This window comes from Necator americanus, chromosome I, assembly GCF_031761385.1.
Source record: "Necator americanus strain Aroian chromosome I, whole genome shotgun sequence".
Classification (NCBI taxonomy): Eukaryota; Metazoa; Nematoda; class Chromadorea; order Rhabditida; family Ancylostomatidae; genus Necator; species Necator americanus.
In genome coordinates, this window is record NC_087371.1 from 33,679,401 (window position 1) to 33,699,413 (window position 20,013).

The 20,013-nt window shown below is 38.9% G+C and overlaps 4 protein-coding genes across 7 annotated transcripts; 1 reads left to right on the plus strand and 3 right to left on the minus strand.

Moving 5' to 3' along the window:
• Positions 1-294: 294 nt before the first annotated feature.
• Positions 295-651, minus strand: RB195_007701 (uncharacterized protein; the record flags this gene model as incomplete). Of its 2 annotated transcripts, none has more annotated exons than XM_064181466.1 (2): positions 295-438; positions 511-651. In XM_064181466.1, 2 exons carry the CDS (start codon positions 649-651, stop codon positions 295-297), a joined length of 285 nt encoding a protein of 94 aa, XP_064038252.1. The 2 variants fall into 2 exon arrangements, with proteins under 2 accessions (XP_064038252.1, XP_013301109.1); XM_013445655.1 differs by having other exon boundaries at positions 511-567.
• A 3,652-nt stretch (positions 652-4,303) lies between these two features.
• Positions 4,304-5,936, minus strand: RB195_007702 (uncharacterized protein; the record flags this gene model as incomplete). 2 transcript variants are annotated; one of them, XM_064181468.1, is made up of 5 exons in its annotated part: positions 4,777-4,843; positions 5,235-5,320; positions 5,725-5,759; positions 5,804-5,844; positions 5,914-5,936. In XM_064181468.1, the coding sequence occupies 5 exons, from the start codon at positions 5,934-5,936 to the stop codon at positions 4,777-4,779; spliced, it is 252 nt and encodes an 83-aa protein (XP_064038254.1). The 2 variants fall into 2 exon arrangements, with proteins under 2 accessions (XP_064038253.1, XP_064038254.1); XM_064181467.1 differs by lacking the exons at positions 5,235-5,320; positions 5,725-5,759; positions 5,804-5,844; positions 5,914-5,936 and adding an exon at positions 4,304-4,417 and having other exon boundaries at positions 4,704-4,841.
• A 1,606-nt stretch (positions 5,937-7,542) lies between these two features.
• On the plus strand, positions 7,543-19,041 carry RB195_007703 (uncharacterized protein; the record flags this gene model as incomplete). 2 transcript variants are annotated; one of them, XM_064181470.1, is made up of 10 exons in its annotated part: positions 13,967-14,012; positions 15,516-15,622; positions 15,774-15,865; positions 15,924-16,047; positions 16,112-16,197; positions 16,704-16,830; positions 17,393-17,562; positions 17,627-17,744; positions 17,809-17,910; positions 18,844-19,041. In XM_064181470.1, 10 exons carry the CDS (start codon positions 13,967-13,969, stop codon positions 19,039-19,041), a joined length of 1,170 nt encoding a protein of 389 aa, XP_064038256.1. The 2 variants fall into 2 exon arrangements, with proteins under 2 accessions (XP_064038255.1, XP_064038256.1); XM_064181469.1 differs by lacking the exons at positions 13,967-14,012; positions 15,516-15,622 and adding an exon at positions 7,543-7,719.
• A 305-nt stretch (positions 19,042-19,346) lies between these two features.
• On the minus strand, positions 19,347-19,856 carry RB195_007704 (uncharacterized protein; the record flags this gene model as incomplete). Its single annotated transcript, XM_064181471.1, has 4 exons — positions 19,347-19,383; positions 19,489-19,586; positions 19,643-19,721; positions 19,786-19,856. The coding sequence occupies 4 exons, from the start codon at positions 19,854-19,856 to the stop codon at positions 19,347-19,349; spliced, it is 285 nt and encodes a 94-aa protein (XP_064038257.1).
• Positions 19,857-20,013: the final 157 nt, after the last annotated feature.

Genomic DNA, 20,013 nt, shown 5'->3' on the forward strand with positions numbered 1-20,013 from the left:
CGTTCACTTCAATTTCGAATCATTTGAGGTTTATCGAACGCGTGTCTAGCCTATACAGTGACTTTTGGGGGATGAGGCGTTTTGTTGGCAATAGAGTGGAGTCGAACCTCCGATCGATCGAGCTGCAGCCACGTAGTAATAACCTCTTACCGACTACGCTACAGCCCTCGTCGATGGTAATTTTAAAATGTAATTCGATGTTGTGAAGCAAGTAATTACATACAAATATGGTGACTTTAATTTCATAAACAATCATAAAACGGGTGGATGATCTCTGGCCTTTTCTTAAAATGTCTATTTCCTTCCTTTTTTTCCTCTTCCTTTTCCTTTTCCGATTCCAATTCCGATGTTCACACCCACATTAGATCCGTTAGCGCAGCGTGAACACACACATGTCTTTCTTCCTGCGCGAACCTTGCAATCACCTGTAGCACAGTTCTAGAAAAAAAAATTGTAAAATATTTCGTTATTACTTAAACAAAATTTGCGAACAAATAAACATAAAAATACCTGTATCATACATGCGCTCATACATCCCGCTTTAGCAATTTTTGGACTTGTGTTCATAGGATTACAGGTGGAATATTTTCCTTGACTAACAACACTGTGAATTGTTATGCACAGCACGAGACATAAAAGGAGAAAACGCATTGTTAACTGAACAAAGAATTTAATACTAAAAGATGAAAGCTTAGATGAGGCATCATAAAAACATACGAACACAAAAACTAAGGCTATTTTAAGGAAACTCCACAACACTACAATATAGTGAAAATCGATCATTCCCATTTAAAGGCATCACCCCACGAATCTGAGGTGGTATGGATTAGGTGGAGTATTCTTATAGGGGATAGTAGATTATGGAGAGGACGGTGATTCCGTCCATTTCTTTCTAATTGCCGTAAAAAAATGGCACGGAAGATACGGCTCCGGGCGATCCGACGCGCTATTTTCCACAGGGAGTCCGACTGGAGTGCGCCAGCCTTGTGCGGCGCCGCATCTTCCTGGCTGTTTTTTACGGCACTTAGGAAGAAATGGACGGAATCACCCCCTCTCCACAATCTACTATCCCGTATACGAATACTCCACCTGAAATCCGTACCACCTCAGATTCGTGGAGTGATGTCTTTAATTAAGTAACCCTTGAAAGTAACATGTTCGGAAACGATACCCCTTCCATATTCTGTTGCCGATTCGTTACCATCAGACCATTATCTTTTCAGAACATCAAAAAAAAGAACAGAAACTATGAACTCCCAAACGAATATCTCAAAAGTGATTTTTTTCGCGGTTCTTCAACGATCAATGTTGTTGTTCGGCTTCTGGGCCGTTTCGTACAACGAGCAGGAGCAGAACCACCTGGTTTTCTACAATCTACGACCTAGTATAGAAGGTTTTCAATGGGAAAATCATACCACCTCAGATTCGTAGTATGCTGTCTTTAAAATGTATTTCGAAGGATAAAGAATAAATGTTTATTTGGGAGAAAAATCTTTCTTTCTTTAGTAAAATAGAGCGGAGTCAGCCCAAAAACCGCTGTGCTATCCTACGATAAGGCTCTACTCTTCAACCAAAACAATATTTTTAGACTGACTTTTACTTTTCTCTGAAAAATCTGCCTTGAGTTAGCAAAAAATATTACTGATATCTAAAATATGTTGCACTTCTAATCATTAGAGCAGAAAAGAATCAGAGAAATGCTAGTGCTTAGAAATATGTGGTAAAGTGATCCTAACTGCACAATTCTTTGGAAACATCAACGCTTAAATACGGCAAACCTCGTAAATTTCTCATGATAAATTTTTATCGATTTGCATTATATCGATTCCGCACGTAATTTACCGTCTAATAAACATTTCATCGCACACACGGATAAATCCTAAGCATATAGGGAAATTCGGGCTATTATGCGCCAGAATCATGCTATTCTGAAATTCCTTCTCTTGTATGATTCGAATCTATGATTTTTATGGGATTCATATTACATTAATAAATTATTATGGTTGCCTTCAATTGTTTGCACTTTAATGTATAAAAATTCTACGAGGAAATCCTACATTTTTTATATCACCTTTTTAAATTTCGTCATCTTCAACAATGTTGTTATCTTCGTCCCAAATTTATAATTCTCCGATCTTTCAGAGGCGCAAAACGCCTTCAATGAAGAAAAATTGCATGATTGTTTCTGGCCACCAAAACAGCGTAGGTTTTGATTCTGGAGAAAGAAAAAAAAAGCTAAGAAAGTCAAACTTGTACCTTAAAATATAATAGGAGACGTGTATTTTTATCGTATTGGGGTGGCTGTGGCGCAGTCGGTTTGAGGTCCGTTGTAGTCACACGATCGAGGGTTCGATACCACCTTAGTGCAAACCAATCCTTTCATCCTTCCGGGGTCGATAAATTGGTACCAGACTTGTTTGGGAGGATAAGAACACTAGCTTGATCACCGGCAAGCCATTGTATAGGCCAATGCGCGTTCCAAAACCTCAACGATTACGAATTCCAGTAAAACGCGTTGGCGCATCTCAATTGGATTGATACGCCAGTGACTTTTATCCCTATTTTTTATCGTAGGACAGGAATTTCTGAAAACCCTCTCAAAAAACTTTCTAAAAAACCATTTAGGAAATCTCAGAAACTTCGAAAAACTGCACTAAGGGAAATCTTGGTCAACGTGATTTCCAAGCTCTGCCGCGATCAATAAACCAACAAACCAGCTCTAATTAGGTCCGAAGTGAACAACTCCAAAACATAGGATGATGGGAGGATGTCAAGGCTACTACCTGTTAAAATGTGAAAAAAAATGAAAATACAAATTTCAGGAAATCCTCTGTTCTGCGTGAGAATGTATTTTTGCAGCATTTTCTTAACCACGTAGGTAGTTATATTTTTCTCATTCGTTCAACGATCTTCTTCCTGTTTGCTAGGACTTTTGGGGTCAGCATTTCTCATCTTTCACTATGAAATTCCAGATGATACGAGAATTTTCTATCCATAAAGTGTATAATTCGATGTTTGACATGTAATACTTGTAATCCGCCGCTGAAAAAGACAGCGCCAGTCTTCTCTGGCAAGAAATTGCGCTCCAGTTTCAGCAAAGTTTGTAGTTTCTTTTTGTTCCTAAGATTCTCTGACTTAGACGTAGTGTTTTCCGTTTTTTTTTTTAATCTTTCTTTTCTGGTGCACCAATGTATGTGAATAAGTAAATATATAAATTCATGGTTTCAGGTGTCTAGAGCAAAAATATGTCACGTACATTGCTAAATGACACATCTTCTGCAATACACATGGAAATAAATCTTCTATAACCATATGAGAATTGTTTTCTCGAAAAAAAAGTGCGGGAATTCAAACGTGTGGAATCATGAGCTGAAGCGTTAGCGACCACGAATCTGGCGTGTGGTGAGGGAATCCACGGCAAAAGCTAGAGATGGAGTTGTAGATTGTGGGATCAGTGGCGGTTCCGTAATTCCGTTACCTAATCGTCCTAAAAAAAAATGGCGTGGGAATCGCTCTAGGTCCTACGAGGAATGTTAGAACACTCCTCTACGTATGCGTTCTGGTTCCACCAGCAACCTATTCATAGGTTTTACTTGAATAAACAATCTAGGGTCTAGGACTCACTGGGTTTCGACCGCTGCGCAGCTGACTTCGGCGCGTGTGTGAGTGTGGAGCGCTGCAACTGAAATCGTCATGAAAAACGGAGTCTTTCACGACGATTTCACCTGCAACGCTTTTTTACTATAGTTAAGGGGGAGATGAGCGGAACCACCCCTGATCCCGCATCAACGATCCCGTATAGAGTTTGTCCAACGGAAATTCATACCACGTCAGATCCGTGGGATGATGCCTTCAAAATGGGTGTACTTGTCAAGCATAAAATGTCTGGTGTCTGGTCAATCCGCTTACGATGCGCCTCGATGCGTTCTATTCCGAGCCTAGTTCGAGGTTTCCGGTGTCTGCGTGTCTAACCTATACAATGAGGTGTGGGTGCTAGCCATTTCATCAGGTCAGTGTTTCTATCCTCCCAAACAAGTCCGGGACCACCACCCCTTTTTTTCTCGGCCCCGGTACGGTGAGAGGTTTTTTGTTGGCGCTACTCGGCTATTTCGAAGCATCGATCATTGGTCGTGCAGTCACAGCCGAACCTCCTACCGACTGCGACTGCGCTACCCTTTGGTGATTTAAATACTGTAACAGGTTCTGTGTATAAGTTCATTTGTCATTTCTCACATTAATAATATTTATTGAATAATGATAAGACGGTGAGCGATGAGAAAAATCCAGAGGATATGTGCTGCCATCACTGATCCTCATTCATCACGTTCAGTTCGACATTATCCTCAGCTTTATCGTTACAGTTTTTGCAAACACACGCTCTTCGTCCTTTCAGCAAACAGGTCCCAGTTTCACAATTCTAAATTCACATTTGAATTAGGAACAGATTACATCTTAAATTCCATAGCAGTCAACATTTATGTTCATCCTCACAACCGCACAACACGTTCGCAACGATTGAACGATCCTCGTCTCTCTCGTCTTTTTTTCCCCCCGTTTTTTTCTCCATATCGTTCCCCTATCGTTCTCTCCATATTGTTCATTCTGCTCCACTATGCACTCGTGTGCCAACGTGTTGCGTTGCGGTCATCCAGGTAAACATAATTATCGACGTCTATATATAGTCGGAATATAACCGAATTTACTTCATTTTCACATTGCCATTTACAGTAGCTCGTAGCCGATTTGATGTCATGATACATACTACATGGGAATTCTTCACGACACCATGTAACACCAACAATAAAGAGATATACCATATAAAATAGAAACACGTAGTTCATTTCTAAATAATTAAATGAGAGTTTAATTGATTTTTTTGTAAATAATTAATTACCCACAACAATTGCAGAGACTCATTTCAAGAGATTTATATTGATGTCGTTGTGTTTTTAGTATTTAATATTAATATATTAATAGTGATATTTCATATTACATTCATAAATTATTATGGCTGTTTGCACTTTAATATATAAAAATGCTATATATATTTATACATTTATTATTATTTACTATATTTATTATTTGTATTTATTGATATTTACTATTTTGATATAGCGGAGAAAAAAGCAAAGATGAGATCTCAGTGTGATCCATTTGAATACTTGTTCCCTACAGACTTTTTCGAAATCCATCGATAAAAATTTCAGGGTTTTTTTTCCGGTGGGGGAACTTACCTTATGCGAATAAAATCTATGTGAAAGCGAGGAAGCAGACAACGGAAAAAGAGGAACGAATTCTTGCGCTGAATAGAATAAGAGCCCTGAAATTGTCGTAGTAGTAAAATAAGGAAATGATCCAGGCGAAATGGTTAATTAGAGAGTTTTTCTTGTCTAATTTAAATCCCTGTACCCAAAGTAAGGAATGGATTTTATTGGCAGCGGATAGTTCCTATTCGCAAACACATGATCAGTAAATTTGAGAGAAATGGAAAGTTAAAAATACGGGTAACTCTAATTTTTAAGTTGATTGTCAACAAATTCAATAAAAATGTTTGTTTAGCAGTAAAGTGAACAATAAGAAGCAGCAAAGAAAACTATCAATTTAAATTTTCTTTAAAATAACTAAGGGAGTCACTAAAGTGTACGATGCCCATAAAGATCCACTGTTTCATAATCGAATGATGAGAATTTTCGCATTGAAATGCACAAAATAAAACTTGCTGACCTTCAGGATAAACGTCGTTTCGATGACGATCTTATCTGAACTCGAGATATGTAGGAAAAACTCAATAATGAGAAAAAACTGTAGAAATCATCGCTTTCGCCGATGTGCCAGCCCGTATCCCTGAGACGAAATTCTTTTGTAACGAGAAAAGGAATTTGAAATAGCAGCTAATAAAACAACAAAACTCACTCATACTGTTCACTTCGCTTCATTTTTGAATAGTAGCAGTTTTATTCGTTGGATAAAAACTAGATGTTCATTCAAATACCAGACGTTGAAGTATCTGTGCACCAATGCGATCGATCGTGGTTTTGTATTCGTTTTCGGAATCGTTTTTTTCTTGGATTAAAGGGAGTTATCACAAAATCGACGTAGTGTGGAAACCTGATGGAGAAAATAGAGTTCGGAAAGTAGATTACGAATGCCAGCGTGTCACTGCACAATCCCTCCTAAGGGTCCTGAAAAATGGTGTGGGAAACGGTGTTTGTTCCTACGAACTACGTGAAAACGCCCCACCCGATCACCACACGCACGCACGCACCGCGTCCACGAACGGTCGAAGGTCGATGAGGTTCACTCACTAACCTGCTCAAGTACAGCCAGTGAAGAGGCTGGTGGGGGGACTGGACTGCGTGCAAGGGGTGCGCGTTCTAGCGTACCTCGTTGGAACTAAAGCGGTTCCCAAGCCATTTTTCGGAACGATCGGCGGGAATTGAGCGTAAGCACACCTATTTTCGGAATCCATTCCCCGAACCTCACGTTTTCCATCAGGCTTCCACACTACGTCAATTTCCTGTTATGTTGTCTTAGTGTTTTTCTTGAATAAAGTAAACCAGTAAACATAGAGGTTTTCAGTGTATAAAATCTATGCCAAAACCTGTTTTGTTTTCAAATACAAATTGGGAAATAAAAATATTGCAACATTTTCGTAAGTTTGAGTCACAAAAATAGTAATTATACACCCGTAACTGAAACCTGAGGGCGGTGTAACGCGGTCCGTAAGACGTTCCGCTTTGCCTGCAGGGTGATCGATCGGAGGTTCGAATCCGCCCTAGTGCTCACCAAACCTTTCTTTCTTACGGGTTCGATAAACTTATACCGGACTTGTCTGGGAGGATAAAAACACTGACGTAACACATCGGCTGGCCCCCACAAGTCATTGTTTGGGCCAGTTACACGTTAATAAACCTCAACGGATTCTGAATTGAAGTGAACGTGGTGGCGGGTCCCAAGCGGATTGAATACCGCCGGGAATTTTATCCTTCATCCTTTATTGAAAATATATTTCCAGTCACTCAGGCTCTTAATGTTCTTCTAAATTTTTGAACTCCTATAAATCAAAATGAGCAAAATTCTTAAATTCTCCTTCACAGTTTACATTCCTCATTGTAAATACATTCCAAAAATTAACTATAATTTGTTTCAGATGGCGAATCAAGATACATTTATAAAAAAAAACGAATCTGAAGAGATCAATCAAACTAACCACTTATCTTTGCGTTGATCGTGATCGCCGCTAACTCGTCATGGCAAGGTAACCTTGGAGTTCCTCTCGTAAGTTTTTTTTTCTACACAACTCACAAATTCCAGAACATCTTTTGTAAGTCTGTAGAAACAAGTCTGCTGAAGTTTTTTTGTAATTTCTTCCGCAAAAATTTTCCAAAATTTCATCTAAATTCCTAGTTGTTGCAAAGTCTTGCAAAATACCCCCGTCATCGTAATTTTTCTATATTTTTCCTGCAAATATTCCTATACAAGTACTGGTATAGCTTAATTTTTTCTTCTTCACTCTGTTTTCCGCTTTTTTCAGGTAGGTAGATGAATGGAAATGATTTGATCAGTCAAGAAATTTCAACCATGCCGATTTTCCATCCACATGCTAACCTCAAGCGTTTCGCGATTTGTATTCTTTTGAAGTCTCACTGTAGAGTAAAGCACGATCTATCGGAACTTTCTCGATGTGACGATAAGCAGCGAAAAACTTACAAGATGCAGGTTTCAGCAACGTCTTTCTAGCGACGCTTCGGTTCTGTTTTGTGTTGCTGGAAGAATTAGACTGTCTCCATACTCATTTTCAGGACTATTTTTCTTAAATTTAATTTGTAGATTCTTTGTTAACTGACTTACATCTTTTTTTACAATAAAAGCATCAGCCCACAAATCTGAGGTGGTACGGATTTCAGGTGGAGTATTCGTATATGGGATCGTAGATTGGGGAGAGGAGGGTGATTCCGTCCATTTCTTCCTAATTTCCGTAAAAACGACTCGGAAGATGCGGCTTCGAGCGTTCCGGCGTGCGATTCTCTACAAGGAGTTCGATTGGAGCACGCCAGCCTTGTGCACACGCCGCATCTTCCGGGCCGTTTTTTACGACAATTAGCAAGAAATGGACGGAATCACCCACCTCTCCATAATCTACGATCTCGTGTACGAATACTCCACCTGATATCCGTACCACATCAGATTCGTGGGCTGATGCCTTTAATAATTCTTGAACTTTTGCCAACTTAGTGTAAAACACCGAAAAACGATGACTTCGTTTCATTGTTGCTTTTCCGGTTTACATTCTCGCTTCACATACGCTAAGGATAATTTGATGTCACCAGTTCTACAATACACTGACTATTTGACCAGGCGATGATTGAATTTTAATTGATTTCTAACTTATTGAGGGCACATTTAAGATGTTAAGAGCTTCTGCTGCAACTGCGCGATCGATGGTTCGAAACCGTTCTGAATCCAACTAAACCTTTCATCTTTTCCTTCATTACCTTCATTACTCAGATACTTTATCTTAATTGACTATCCCAAATCTTATCTTAAATATCCGCTTGCTAGTAGAACCGAAGCGTGATAGAAGTGGTATAAAGTGCATCGTAGGAAAATACGTGCAGAAAAGCAGTTTCTCACGCCATTTTCCGGAACAATTAGGGAGAATTGACCTAAACTCTCTGCTGAGACGCCTAGCCTTATCTTTTTTCGGTGAGATCTCAACCAATTTCGTGGCATCTTGCTTTCAACCTTTAGCTTTCAAGATACTGAGGGTGAAAATACCTCATTACATCAGTGCTCAGCTCTAATTTGAAAATCATAACGTAACCTAAAAGTTGTATATGTAGGTTCACATAAACGTTTCTTTCTGAGAGAACAAATCGAAGGCTTGAGTTACTTTTTTCTGGTTTTTTTTTTGGCGGGCGGGGGGTGAAGAGGGTTCGCCTGCCATTCTACGGGCAGGGTATTAAGTAGCGCGGGAATAAAACAAAAGTAGAGTCAACCAGTCTACGGGATTTTTTAGTGACCAAATTCTCGTCATGACAAAGTTCTACAGAATTTTTGCGGTCGCATATATCATGTCTAGTCAAATCACTTTTGTTACGGTTATGTTTATCCTCGTTCAAAACTCCCAAAATGTCGCAATTTCCAGGACCGCTCCACAAAGACGTTTCACTTTCAAACACATCAGAATCTTAACAGTATTCACATGCAACATTTCTGGTTCTCTCAATTGACAATCCGAAAACTTTTTCCTTCACTTTTACAAGTTGGAAAAGCAAAAAGGTGACTGTGACTGCTTATGGAAAAAAGTGTTACCTTTGTGTTTAAATCGTCATTCACAAGGTCATCTATTTGCTGAACATCGATTTCACTGCATTGCAGATCTTTAAAAAGTGATAAAGTAGTCAATAATTTCTGACTAAGTCAGTGAGTGTAGAAGGACAGAATTTTACAGAATTAGACCCTTTTTTTTTTGGGGGGGGGGGAATCCAGATAAAACAGTGGTTATAACTGATGCATGCGTTAATTACAGGCTAAAAACCATGTGACTCCACCTCCATCACTCCAGAGTCGTTGAAAAAAAAAACGCGAAAAAAATTATAGATCAGGTGGAAAAAAAACTATTGAAAATGCTGAAAAACCACGAAACTAAAGTAAGGGGATTCGTCTAACTAAGTCTGATTTGAAATCCATTTGAAGAAGACGATTTAATTGGAAGAAATCCTCGAAGATTTTCAAAATTTTCAAACAAGAGCAAACGCTTTTTTTTAACAAATGTTATCACGACAAGTCCAACAATCTTACTGTTGCTTCTCACTGAAAAAACACATGATCTTGTCGAAAAAAATAAAATTTAATATCTGCATTTTCTTGTTATAACAACGAGGTTTTATTAAAAATTTATTAAAAATGAAATTAAAATCCAATTATTGAAATTGAACCTGGTGAAATTTTATTAACCACCCCGAGGGTTTAAAATGACAGGACTTGAGGAGATAGTTAAAATTTTATATTTCAATACATAGTATTTGTCGAATCAGCTGATGACTTTACAAGCAGTAGACTAGGATTTCAACTGGTGAAAGAAAATAGCACGATTTGGTTGACAATTGGTGCACTGCAGACATTTAAAGGATAAGGGATAAAGTGTCTGGATTTAATCAATCCGCTTGGGATGCACCACCACGTTAAGGTCAATTCAGAATCGTTTGAGGTTTACGAACGTGTAACTGGCCCAAACAATGACTTGCAGGGGCTAGCCGACGGGTCAAGTCAGTGTTTTTATCCTACCAGACAAGTCTGGTACAAACCTATCGATCCCGGAGGGATGAATGGCTTGATGAGCACTAGGGCGGATTCGAACTTCCGATCTATCGTGTAGGCAGCGGAACTTCTTACCGACTGCGCTACTACACCCGCTCCTGCACACATTTATAATATCAAAATCACAGAAAAAAATCTTATGGATAACTCAATCTCACGGAATCTTCTATAATCCGGTCAATCTTGTGCTATTCATCAGTGCTGCTTACTCCGGCCTTCCGATCGTGATAGTGTGACCACGGTATCCTACGACACAACGGTTTCACCTCTCATAAAATGAGATCTAAACTCGAATCAGATAGGAATGACTGTGACTTAGGATCCACTTAACCGTACATTCACTGAGAAACTATCATCTATCAAAGAACGCCAGTTGATGGTACTTTCCAATAGGTGTATGATTCTTTCTTTCCCCCAAAAAAGAGAGTTCTGCTTCGAAACCCGTCGGCTTGCTTTTGAAGGCATTTAAGTGGGCGTTTCAACGGACCATAAGTCACACGATGAACGAACGTACGGCCCCTACTGTTCCCATCTTCGTTATTAAGAAACGAGTACTCGTAATTATTTTGGGGCAAGCATATAATTATAAAAAAAACATGTTCAGTTTTTTCCAGTAATAAAACCACAGTATCCAAGTAAAAATTCCCTTAGATTCCTTAGAAATTTGCCTAGATTCCTTAGAAATTCTCTTAGAAGCAAAAAACCGGGCTGATCACAATGAAATATATGGAATCGAGGGAAAACTTTCGAAACCGAAATGTCAGTGAATGATTCAAATTTAGTTCGAGCAATTCTACTCAAGCTGTGAACTGAAACGTTTCACGAAGGATTTGAGGAAACTGGAAGGATTCTCAGTCAAAATAAGAAAAATTTTAGGAGAAAAATGTCCATTCCTTCCCAATTTCTCGTACGTACAGATTAAACAGCACCAGAGTTGACCTTGAGTCAAAATGGACACGTGAAAACAGCGAAGCAATGGAGTGCAAATAAATTTTGCTGAATTTCCTGAGTTTAGCCAAATGTTGCAGAATTTTCGCAAATGTTGAAAATTCGGAACGCTTTGTAACCTGTCCCATTACATTCTTTACCCGTCGAATTTGTTTCTATCATCAATCATCCGTTTTTATCCGTTACTTTTTCCTCTAGACCTAAGAATGCTTCATTTAGCCGTTTGAAAAGGCAAGCAATGAGAGAAGAGGAAGAAATAATTCGAAACCTGATTACAATTCTCGTTTAGATTATAAATATATGTATAAGAAGAAATTTGATTGTCAAATGCCAATCAAACGATGGTGGCATCGAAATTTCTATATATTTTTCCGCAAAGAAATTCGTTTGATTTCCAAACTTCTAAATACCGTGGCTTTCTCTTTTAGGTTATTTTTAAAGAAACCCGTAACATAATAATTCAGAAGCTTAAAAAAGTTCCACTCATTCCAATGTATTGATATTTAAACTATTTAAACGAATGGGAATACATTGAGTTTCCCGTTCTTAAAGCAATATTATTGTTTGGGTTGCTATACTTTTAAGGTTACTATTTTTTTAAGGTTACTATCAGAACTGAATGAAGTACGAAAAATTTTGAGTGGGACTCGAAAATTTCGACAATAACGAAAATTTTAAAAATCTTATGTATATATGAGATTCGGGTAAATTTACGCATCTAACTATATAAAATAAGGGTAAAGTCACTGGCGTATCAATCCACTTAGGATGCGCCAACACGTTTTACTGGAATTCGTAATCGTTGAGGGCTTGGAACGCGTGTTGGCCTATACAATGACTTAATACATACATCTAACTATATATCTCAAAAAAAATTTACTAATAGTACTATTGACTCTTTTAAATGTTAAATAATATCTATTCCTCAAGAATTTCATTAGAATTTTCGAATATTCGGTGCTCACGCGCATTCATTGAATGTCACAAGCATATCACTAGTACTATCCAGTAGCCAGGGTTTGTAAAAAAAAGCTTTCTTTTATTAGTATTAAATAAGCGCACAAAATCAATATTGGAACGAAATCAATATGAAAAATTTTCTGACCCAAATAATTACAGTTTAAATTATGCGCTTAACCAATCAGCACTTTTTGTTCCTCTTTAGTCCTGGATGCTTTCAAAATTATGTACCGCTACTATTTTTGCTCTGAACTATGTAGATGATTCGAAATATGTCTATGCGATGAGCACATTGCTGAAAAATTTTAACTGGAAAAAACTGTTTGAGAATTTTAACTGTTTCTTGTAAAGAAATAAAAGTGTAAAGCTGAAATATCACCCTTTTGAATGTCACAACTGCTGTCATTTAACTAATTTCCGGCTGGAGAGCAACAGGAATACTGGAACCATTATTCAATCCATCGCAATTGGGGAAAAATATTACACTTGGAATTTCTCCTGTCTTTCTTTCCTTCTTTCTCCCTTTCTTCTATTTACTCTGCTCGACACACATACGGACTCTCTTCGCTCTATCCTAACCTAATCGTTGACTGACGTCTGGACATTCAAAAAAAAAAAAAAAATCGGTTTTGGACAAAACCCAAACGAAAGATACAATTTTGTAGCTTTAAAGCTCATTTGAAGCTCCATACCATCGCACCGTACGGAGCAAATACTTCTACTCCATACCATTGCCCAAACACCGTCATTCTAGAGGATCTTACACGGAAATCGAGTCGTGAAAGCTCGGACACACTTCTCTTTAGAGTAACCTTGACTTTATCAAATAATAGAACCGATCGCATATAAAAAAAGAAATCTAGATCAGCGCCTATGTACAAAAGTACGTAGATGATGTGAGTAGTATGTAGCTAAGTAGACGATCCGGGTGAGCGAGAAGAATTCCATGAAGATCTTTGATCTCACCGTGGATATAAAAGCGTAAAGGATAAAGTCACTGGCTTATGAATCCACTTGGGATGCGCAAGGTGTTTTACTGTAATTCATAATCGTTGAGGTTTTTGGACCTATACCGCGACCAAGGAAATAAGTTACGTTAATAAGTTTCAAGTCATAATTCATTCACCACGCCCACTCTCACTACACCAGACGAACGAGTAAAAGCAACTTCCTAAAATATGTCTCGTATGGATGGAATTGGAATTTTCTCCTATGACTCCGTTTTTTTTTCCTTACATGGCCCACCAGTGACGTATGTATGTACCTCGGGATATTTTCCTCCCAAATTTGCTGGGAAGGTGTAACTCTACCTCATTCCGCCTTCTTATCATCAGAAGTCATTCACCAGACCCGCCTATCGCAATTGGTGGTCGTGAATGTCGATCGCCAAGCCTCTCACACATTTATGCTACCAATCATTCTTAGTTCTTAGAACTAAGGTGCGAATGAGGCTGTTCGACGAGTTTAAATGCGATAAGAAGCGAAAAGTATGGCACTCAACGTTTTTACTGCGTGCCCGATTTATAGCAGAAACTCGTCCATCCGTTTCCACAGCATAAAAGTGCTACAGCATCCTGACAACTGTGATCGTTTCTGATCTCTTATAAAAGATTGAAGATTTTCTTAGCGTTTAAAATTTTGAACAGTTTCCGATCAATTATTTATGCCTTCGATCTTTTCTTTTCATGATCGTTTTGATCTTGCTTCTGATCGAATTAAATTTCAGTGCTGTGTTATGAGTGCTCTAACCGCATCTCACGCTCTTCTCTTTATACTCTCAGGTACTGTACATATCTTACTGTATTGAATGAAAATATTCGTGAAAACTTCTCTATGAGCACAATTTGGTAGAAAACTAGGGATTGGATTTCATTACGATTATAAGGAGATGGAAATATCTGCTGTTATTTCCGTTTTCGGGGAATTATTGGAATGTAGAATGAGACAACATACACGAAATCACATATATTTATTTACTTTTATTTTTTTTATTCTTAATCTTAAAAAATGCACTCATAAATTAAAGGTGTTGACGAATTCTTATACATAAATTAGTGGGGTATTTTCTCCTCTACGAAATATTTGTGTTGTTGTATTTTTTAAATTTATGGATTCTTACTTTTCTCCTTCTTAAATAATTAAAATTGCTCTAAAAATTTCAAGAAAATTTCCTAAAAATATCTTTATTAAAAATTATTTATTTTTTTAATTCATCATTATCATATTAATTTATTATTATTATATTTTATTATTATTGAATTCGTTTTATTGGAAATATTCTAGGATTTTCTAAGAATTTTTACATAAAAGGCAAATTTTACACGCAGATGGAACAATTGTAGAGGATTGAGGAAGAATTCATTTTTCCTTCCAATTTTTTGAAACAAGAATTACTACTAAAAATTTATGAGTAGTTTACTCTCCATAGTTGTTCCTTTTATCGTTCCAACGTTTTCCAACTATCAATCGATACTTTCTATGTTTGATATTGCTTTTCATCATGTTTTTTGTTATTTCCGTCTCTTCCTTTGTTCCCTTTCGAAATTTTCAATGTTCATTCTCTGTGCTCTTTACGCACCGCAAATTCTTTCGTCTCCTTCAACGACTTCGACACCTCGACCGAAAGCAAGGAGCAGAAAGTGTCGAGAATGCTCCGTTTTGTCTTCCTGATCTTTCATTTCTATGATATGTAAGACGAGAATAAATTGAAATTTAAGAATTAAATAAAAGAATTATATAATGTTTCGCCGATGCTTCTTACTTCTTTCTGCGTTTTTTTTCTTTTGAAGTAAAAACCTCAAAAAATTATTCCTCAACCTGGTACTAAAATGTCTTCGTGTACAAGGAAAACAAGGAGCAGATGTAGCTGTGAGCTCATTGTTAAATAGGAAATAGCTTCTGTAAAAATAAAAACAGGAAAGAGTGACAAAAATTGGTATTGTCTCACTCACACCGTTACATTTTAAAACTTATTGTACTTGCCATCTTCTGCGAGAACTGGTCCCCCTTCTTTTAGTATTTGTTGTGGAGCAAAGCTCAGAACGCTTCTGTTTTGCTGAGTGGTTTTAAATATGTAGGCTCTAGAAACAGTGCTGCCAATAAATGCTATGGTTCCAAGACAAGTTAGGGCTATGAATTGAGGCCTTGAGTCATTAAAGTCATTAAATAGAGAACCTAGGAAACTATTCACTATTGTAAATTGACGAAACTATCAGATTTCAGTTCACCAATAAATGTGCCCTAATGCTAGTTAGATGCAAAAAATCACAGAATTTTATTTTCAGTCACACTTACAACTTATGTAACTTCGAAGAAGATTGCTGTGATCGGTGAGGGTGTGATAGGTCTCTCTACAGCTACGGCGATAAAACAACGCGATTCAACAGCTCAGGCAAGTAATTCCGTCAGATAATTGGGAAATTAGTGTATATATGTTATTTACCGAGAAATTGTTGACAAATAGTGCAAACATCTACTACCGTTCCTCATCCTCATCGAGAAATCACTTTTTTTCTCAATCGCCACCTATATCATTTCTCCAGGTCACCATCTTCCACGATCGTCCTTTCCAATCCATCCTAAGCAGAGGCATCGCTGGTTTATTCCGGATCGATAAACCTACACCAATACTTAGGTGACTAAAACGAAGATTATTTCGGAGACTTGTGCCCAATCAATATTACATGATTAAGGCTGTACGGTAACGAAACATTCACGCATCTTGCGGAATTATGGCGAACTCTTGGTGGCTTCAGCGGTGTCCAACTACTTTCCGGGCATATTCTCTCAGAAGATGAACAATTACTTCTTGATCAGGTCAGTGTTCATGTTAACAGATTGAGACGCATTTTCGTTGCGCCTACATTCCATGGTTTTTCAGGAAAAAGCCTACGGAGATATCGTTTACAACTTCCGATTTCTAACAGAGCAAGAAAAACGGTCTCAGTTCGCCTCAAGTCATCTAGGGTAAGTTTGCGTCCAATTATCAGTGTTAATAGGTCGATCCTCTGTCATAAAGCTGCCCCCAGAGTTCAAAGCCGCAGGGGCGAGCGGTTTGGCGGCTCTGCGGTTTTGATGGTTATTGACTATTCACAACAGTGCGCTCAATAACCACCAAAACCGCAGGGCTGGCAAACCGCGCGACTCTGAACTCGGCGGGCGGGCATGGTCCAGTCAAGAGTTTGCTAAAGTTGGGTCAAAAATGCATGAGGATCGGTGCGGTTGCATACGCGGCGCAACAGCGCTAACGGATCAATGTGGGGAGATCGCGAAATGCAATGGTGCTAACAAGGATCCTAACTCGGTGCTGAGCTATGCTCCGCAGCGTAAACGCGACTACACCGAAGGTGATGTCGTTTTGAGCCGACTCTCACGATGTTATGAAGTTCCTTCTTTTATTTTTTACTATATTTTTCTGATGAGTTTGACAGCTAACTTCTGCGAACTGTGCTTCTATCACTGCCATCTTTCAGGGAGTCGTCTGTCATACACTATACAGCTTTCACTTCCGAAGGAGCCAAATACTGTCCTTGGATGAAAAAAGAGCTGGTAGCAAAAGGTGTCGAGTTTGTGGAACGTAAAATTGATAGTTTAGATGAGGTATTGATTTATTTAGTTACATAATGAGTAAGTATGACTTACATACGTCGGCGCTTACGCTGCGCTTAGCGAGACTGTAACGCACATTCTACTTGCGGACGACTAGGAAGCATCGTGCATCAAACAGATATAGTTGGGTCAAAACGACATGAAGCACGGACAATTTCGCAAGCGGTTGCGTTCGAAGCGGCGCAGTGGAGCGTAGCGGTTGGGATCGTGCAGGGATACCTCGCTACCGCCACCCATCTTTGCAGTTCGCCATGGTCCCACCTCGATTTCAACCGCTACGCTTCGAGCGCAGCTGCTAACGCAGCTCTCCGTGCTTTATATCGCTTTAACCCGACTATAACTTACAGCGAACGCAGTCGCAGCCGCCCATCGCAACGCATGTATCACTGATTGCAATTACTATTACCTGGCGGCTAGAGTTATCACGCATGCCATGCATAAAAGAAAACAACTAGGGAGTAAAAAAAAAGGAGAAATAAGCAAGAAATGTAAAAGAAAAGTAGAATGAATGTGAAAAGCACTGACAATTGTTACCTAAGAGAACAATGTTTAGCTGGCTGATGAAGGTTATGAGATCGTTGTCAACTGTGCCGGACTCGATGGCGGACGTCTGGCTGGCGTTCCGGACGACACGTTCCCAATCCGTGGAATCCTGCTAAAGGTTGACGCACCATGGCAAAAGCACTTTCTTTTCAGAAATTTCACCACATTCACTATTCCAACGTATGTATTGCGTTTAAAAAGTATAGTTGCTTGGAATCATTCACATTACAGAACTACTTTCCAGAATCGATGCAGTTTACGTGGGAACTGTAAAAGAAGACTATAAGGACAGTATGGACCTCACTAAAAATGAAACTAATAATCTCTGGTGCCGATATCTTAGCCTCCAACCCACATTTAAGGTTTTTCCATTGTGTAGTGAAGAACGTGTTGTTTAAGATGCTATGAATATGTTCTGACTTTCAGGACGTGAAGGTCATTGATCACTTTGTCGGACTTCGCCCAGGACGATCTATTGTTCGAGTTGAAGCTGAAATGAAAACTTCAAAGAAAGGAAATCCCTATAAGGTGAGTTATTGCAACAAAAAAAAATCAAAAAATTCACCCGGGTTATGACGAAAAGGGGAACAGAACGGATCGGGATAAATGTAGTTGGGGGAGGAGAGGTATTTAACTGTGTCCCTATTTCTGGAAATAAGTAACTAAGTCACTCGACGTCCGAGGGACTGACCATTTGTCTTAGAGGATCTGAGCTAAAGTTACTGAGCGAAAATAGAAAGAAAAAGAAAGATAGAGCTTCCAGAAATAAGGGCGCAGTTGAGTGCCCCATCCCCCCTCCCCCCTCTCCCTCCCCCCAAAAAAAAAACACCATTATCAAAACAAATGAACAATCAGGAAAATAAGAATGAGAAATAGAAAATTCGGATGATATAAGTGGTTTTGAACGAGTCTAAGTGGTGTATTGATTGAAGGCAGTGCATCACGCAAAGTTTTGATCCACTTCCAGAACTAACCAAACATTCTATCCTGCGAAATTGGTAAACTGGAAGCTAAAACAGAAAAAAAAAACAGGGAATAGGCCTGTATCACGGATAAGTTGACGAAAGCTCATCACATCCATATGATTGATGGAGTCAAAAGAAACTCGGACACAAGCTGGCATATCCGGTTCAGTGGTTCTGTTAAGGACTATTTATGCTAGCTCCTCTTCTCTAACTGTTTTTCTTTCGAATTCTTGCAACAATCAACTTGCATAAAATCCAAGAAAATAAAGTGTTGAAACATCCATGAAGCGGAAGATCACACATTATGAACCGTCAAATTCAGATTTTCAAATTTATTTATTCAATTTACAAATCAATTCAAATATTTGCAGTCAACATGCTTAAAATCCAATAAATCAAGTGTTGAAATAATGAAAATCTGAATGCCAGCTCAAAGTAACTGTTCTAAAACAAAGAACAACTGTTCTTAAAAAAAAGAAGAAATGTTTGATTCCAGGTCGTCCACAACTACGGTCATGGCGGAAGTGGATTCACGATTGGATGGGGAACAGCGCTTCATGCAAGTGCTTTAGCGCTTGATCTACCAACCGACCATTATGAGGCGGCGCTAGCGGAAACGACAGCACTGGAAGATCCGGGGGAAGGATCTGCCGAAGCCTTATCGCCACTTAAAACTCGTGTTATTCGTGCATAACTGCATTAGTCTCCTTTAATGACCACTTCAAAACCACATCCTCATTTCGATGTGCACTTCTCTGAGGCGCCATTTAGCATATATTTTATTATTTTCATCTTATTTACTGTATATACATTTGAAACTGTATAACTTAAATTTTTGCTCGCACAAAGGAGCTCTCAGTTTGATTACTGGATTGCAAGCAGAAGAATTACTAATAACGTTTGTTTTAAAGAGTTGAATGTGTCCTCATTTCCACCGCTTTGAGGTCCTGCTCAATAAATGTGTCAGATTTCGAAAACAGCAGATTGTGCAGAAGATAACTAAGCTTCCTCCTTCAAACCAAATGTATTGCCCGTGCTGGACAATCTTTTCAGGTTATCACGCGATTACCATCAAAGGATAACACTAGATTTTAGTGGTAATAACAATTACATCACAAATAATACATATAAAACAGAGTACCTGGCGACCGATTTAGTTTCGGCTCTCATTAGGACCAGGAAACGATGCGCATGTGTTGTCCTTCGTTTGTACCCACCTTTGAAACAAGTTCGTGGGACCTAAAAGCTGTTATGATGCGGTGGATTTTGCGCACAAGTAATGCGTCGTTACCCACAGTAGGATCAAAACGACATGAAGCACGGTGCAGTTGCGTATGCGGCTGCGGTCGGCGCGGTGCGGTAGGATCTAGGTAGCTGTTAGTATCGAGTGAAAACCCTTGCTAGCGCCATCCATCGCTGCAATTCGCGATGGTCCCACCTCGAATCTAATCGCTTTCTCGACCGCACAGCATCGAGCGCAGTCGCTTCCGCAACTGCACCATGCTTCATGTCATGTTTTGTCCCTACCGTATGCATGTGTATGTGGCACTCTTACGCTCCGTCGTCGTCATCCTAGTCCCATCGTGATTCTTTCATACGCCTTTTTTTGCACATATATCATGTAAACGTGCTTCCACAAGAAACACTAGCTTTTTTTCCAATTGAG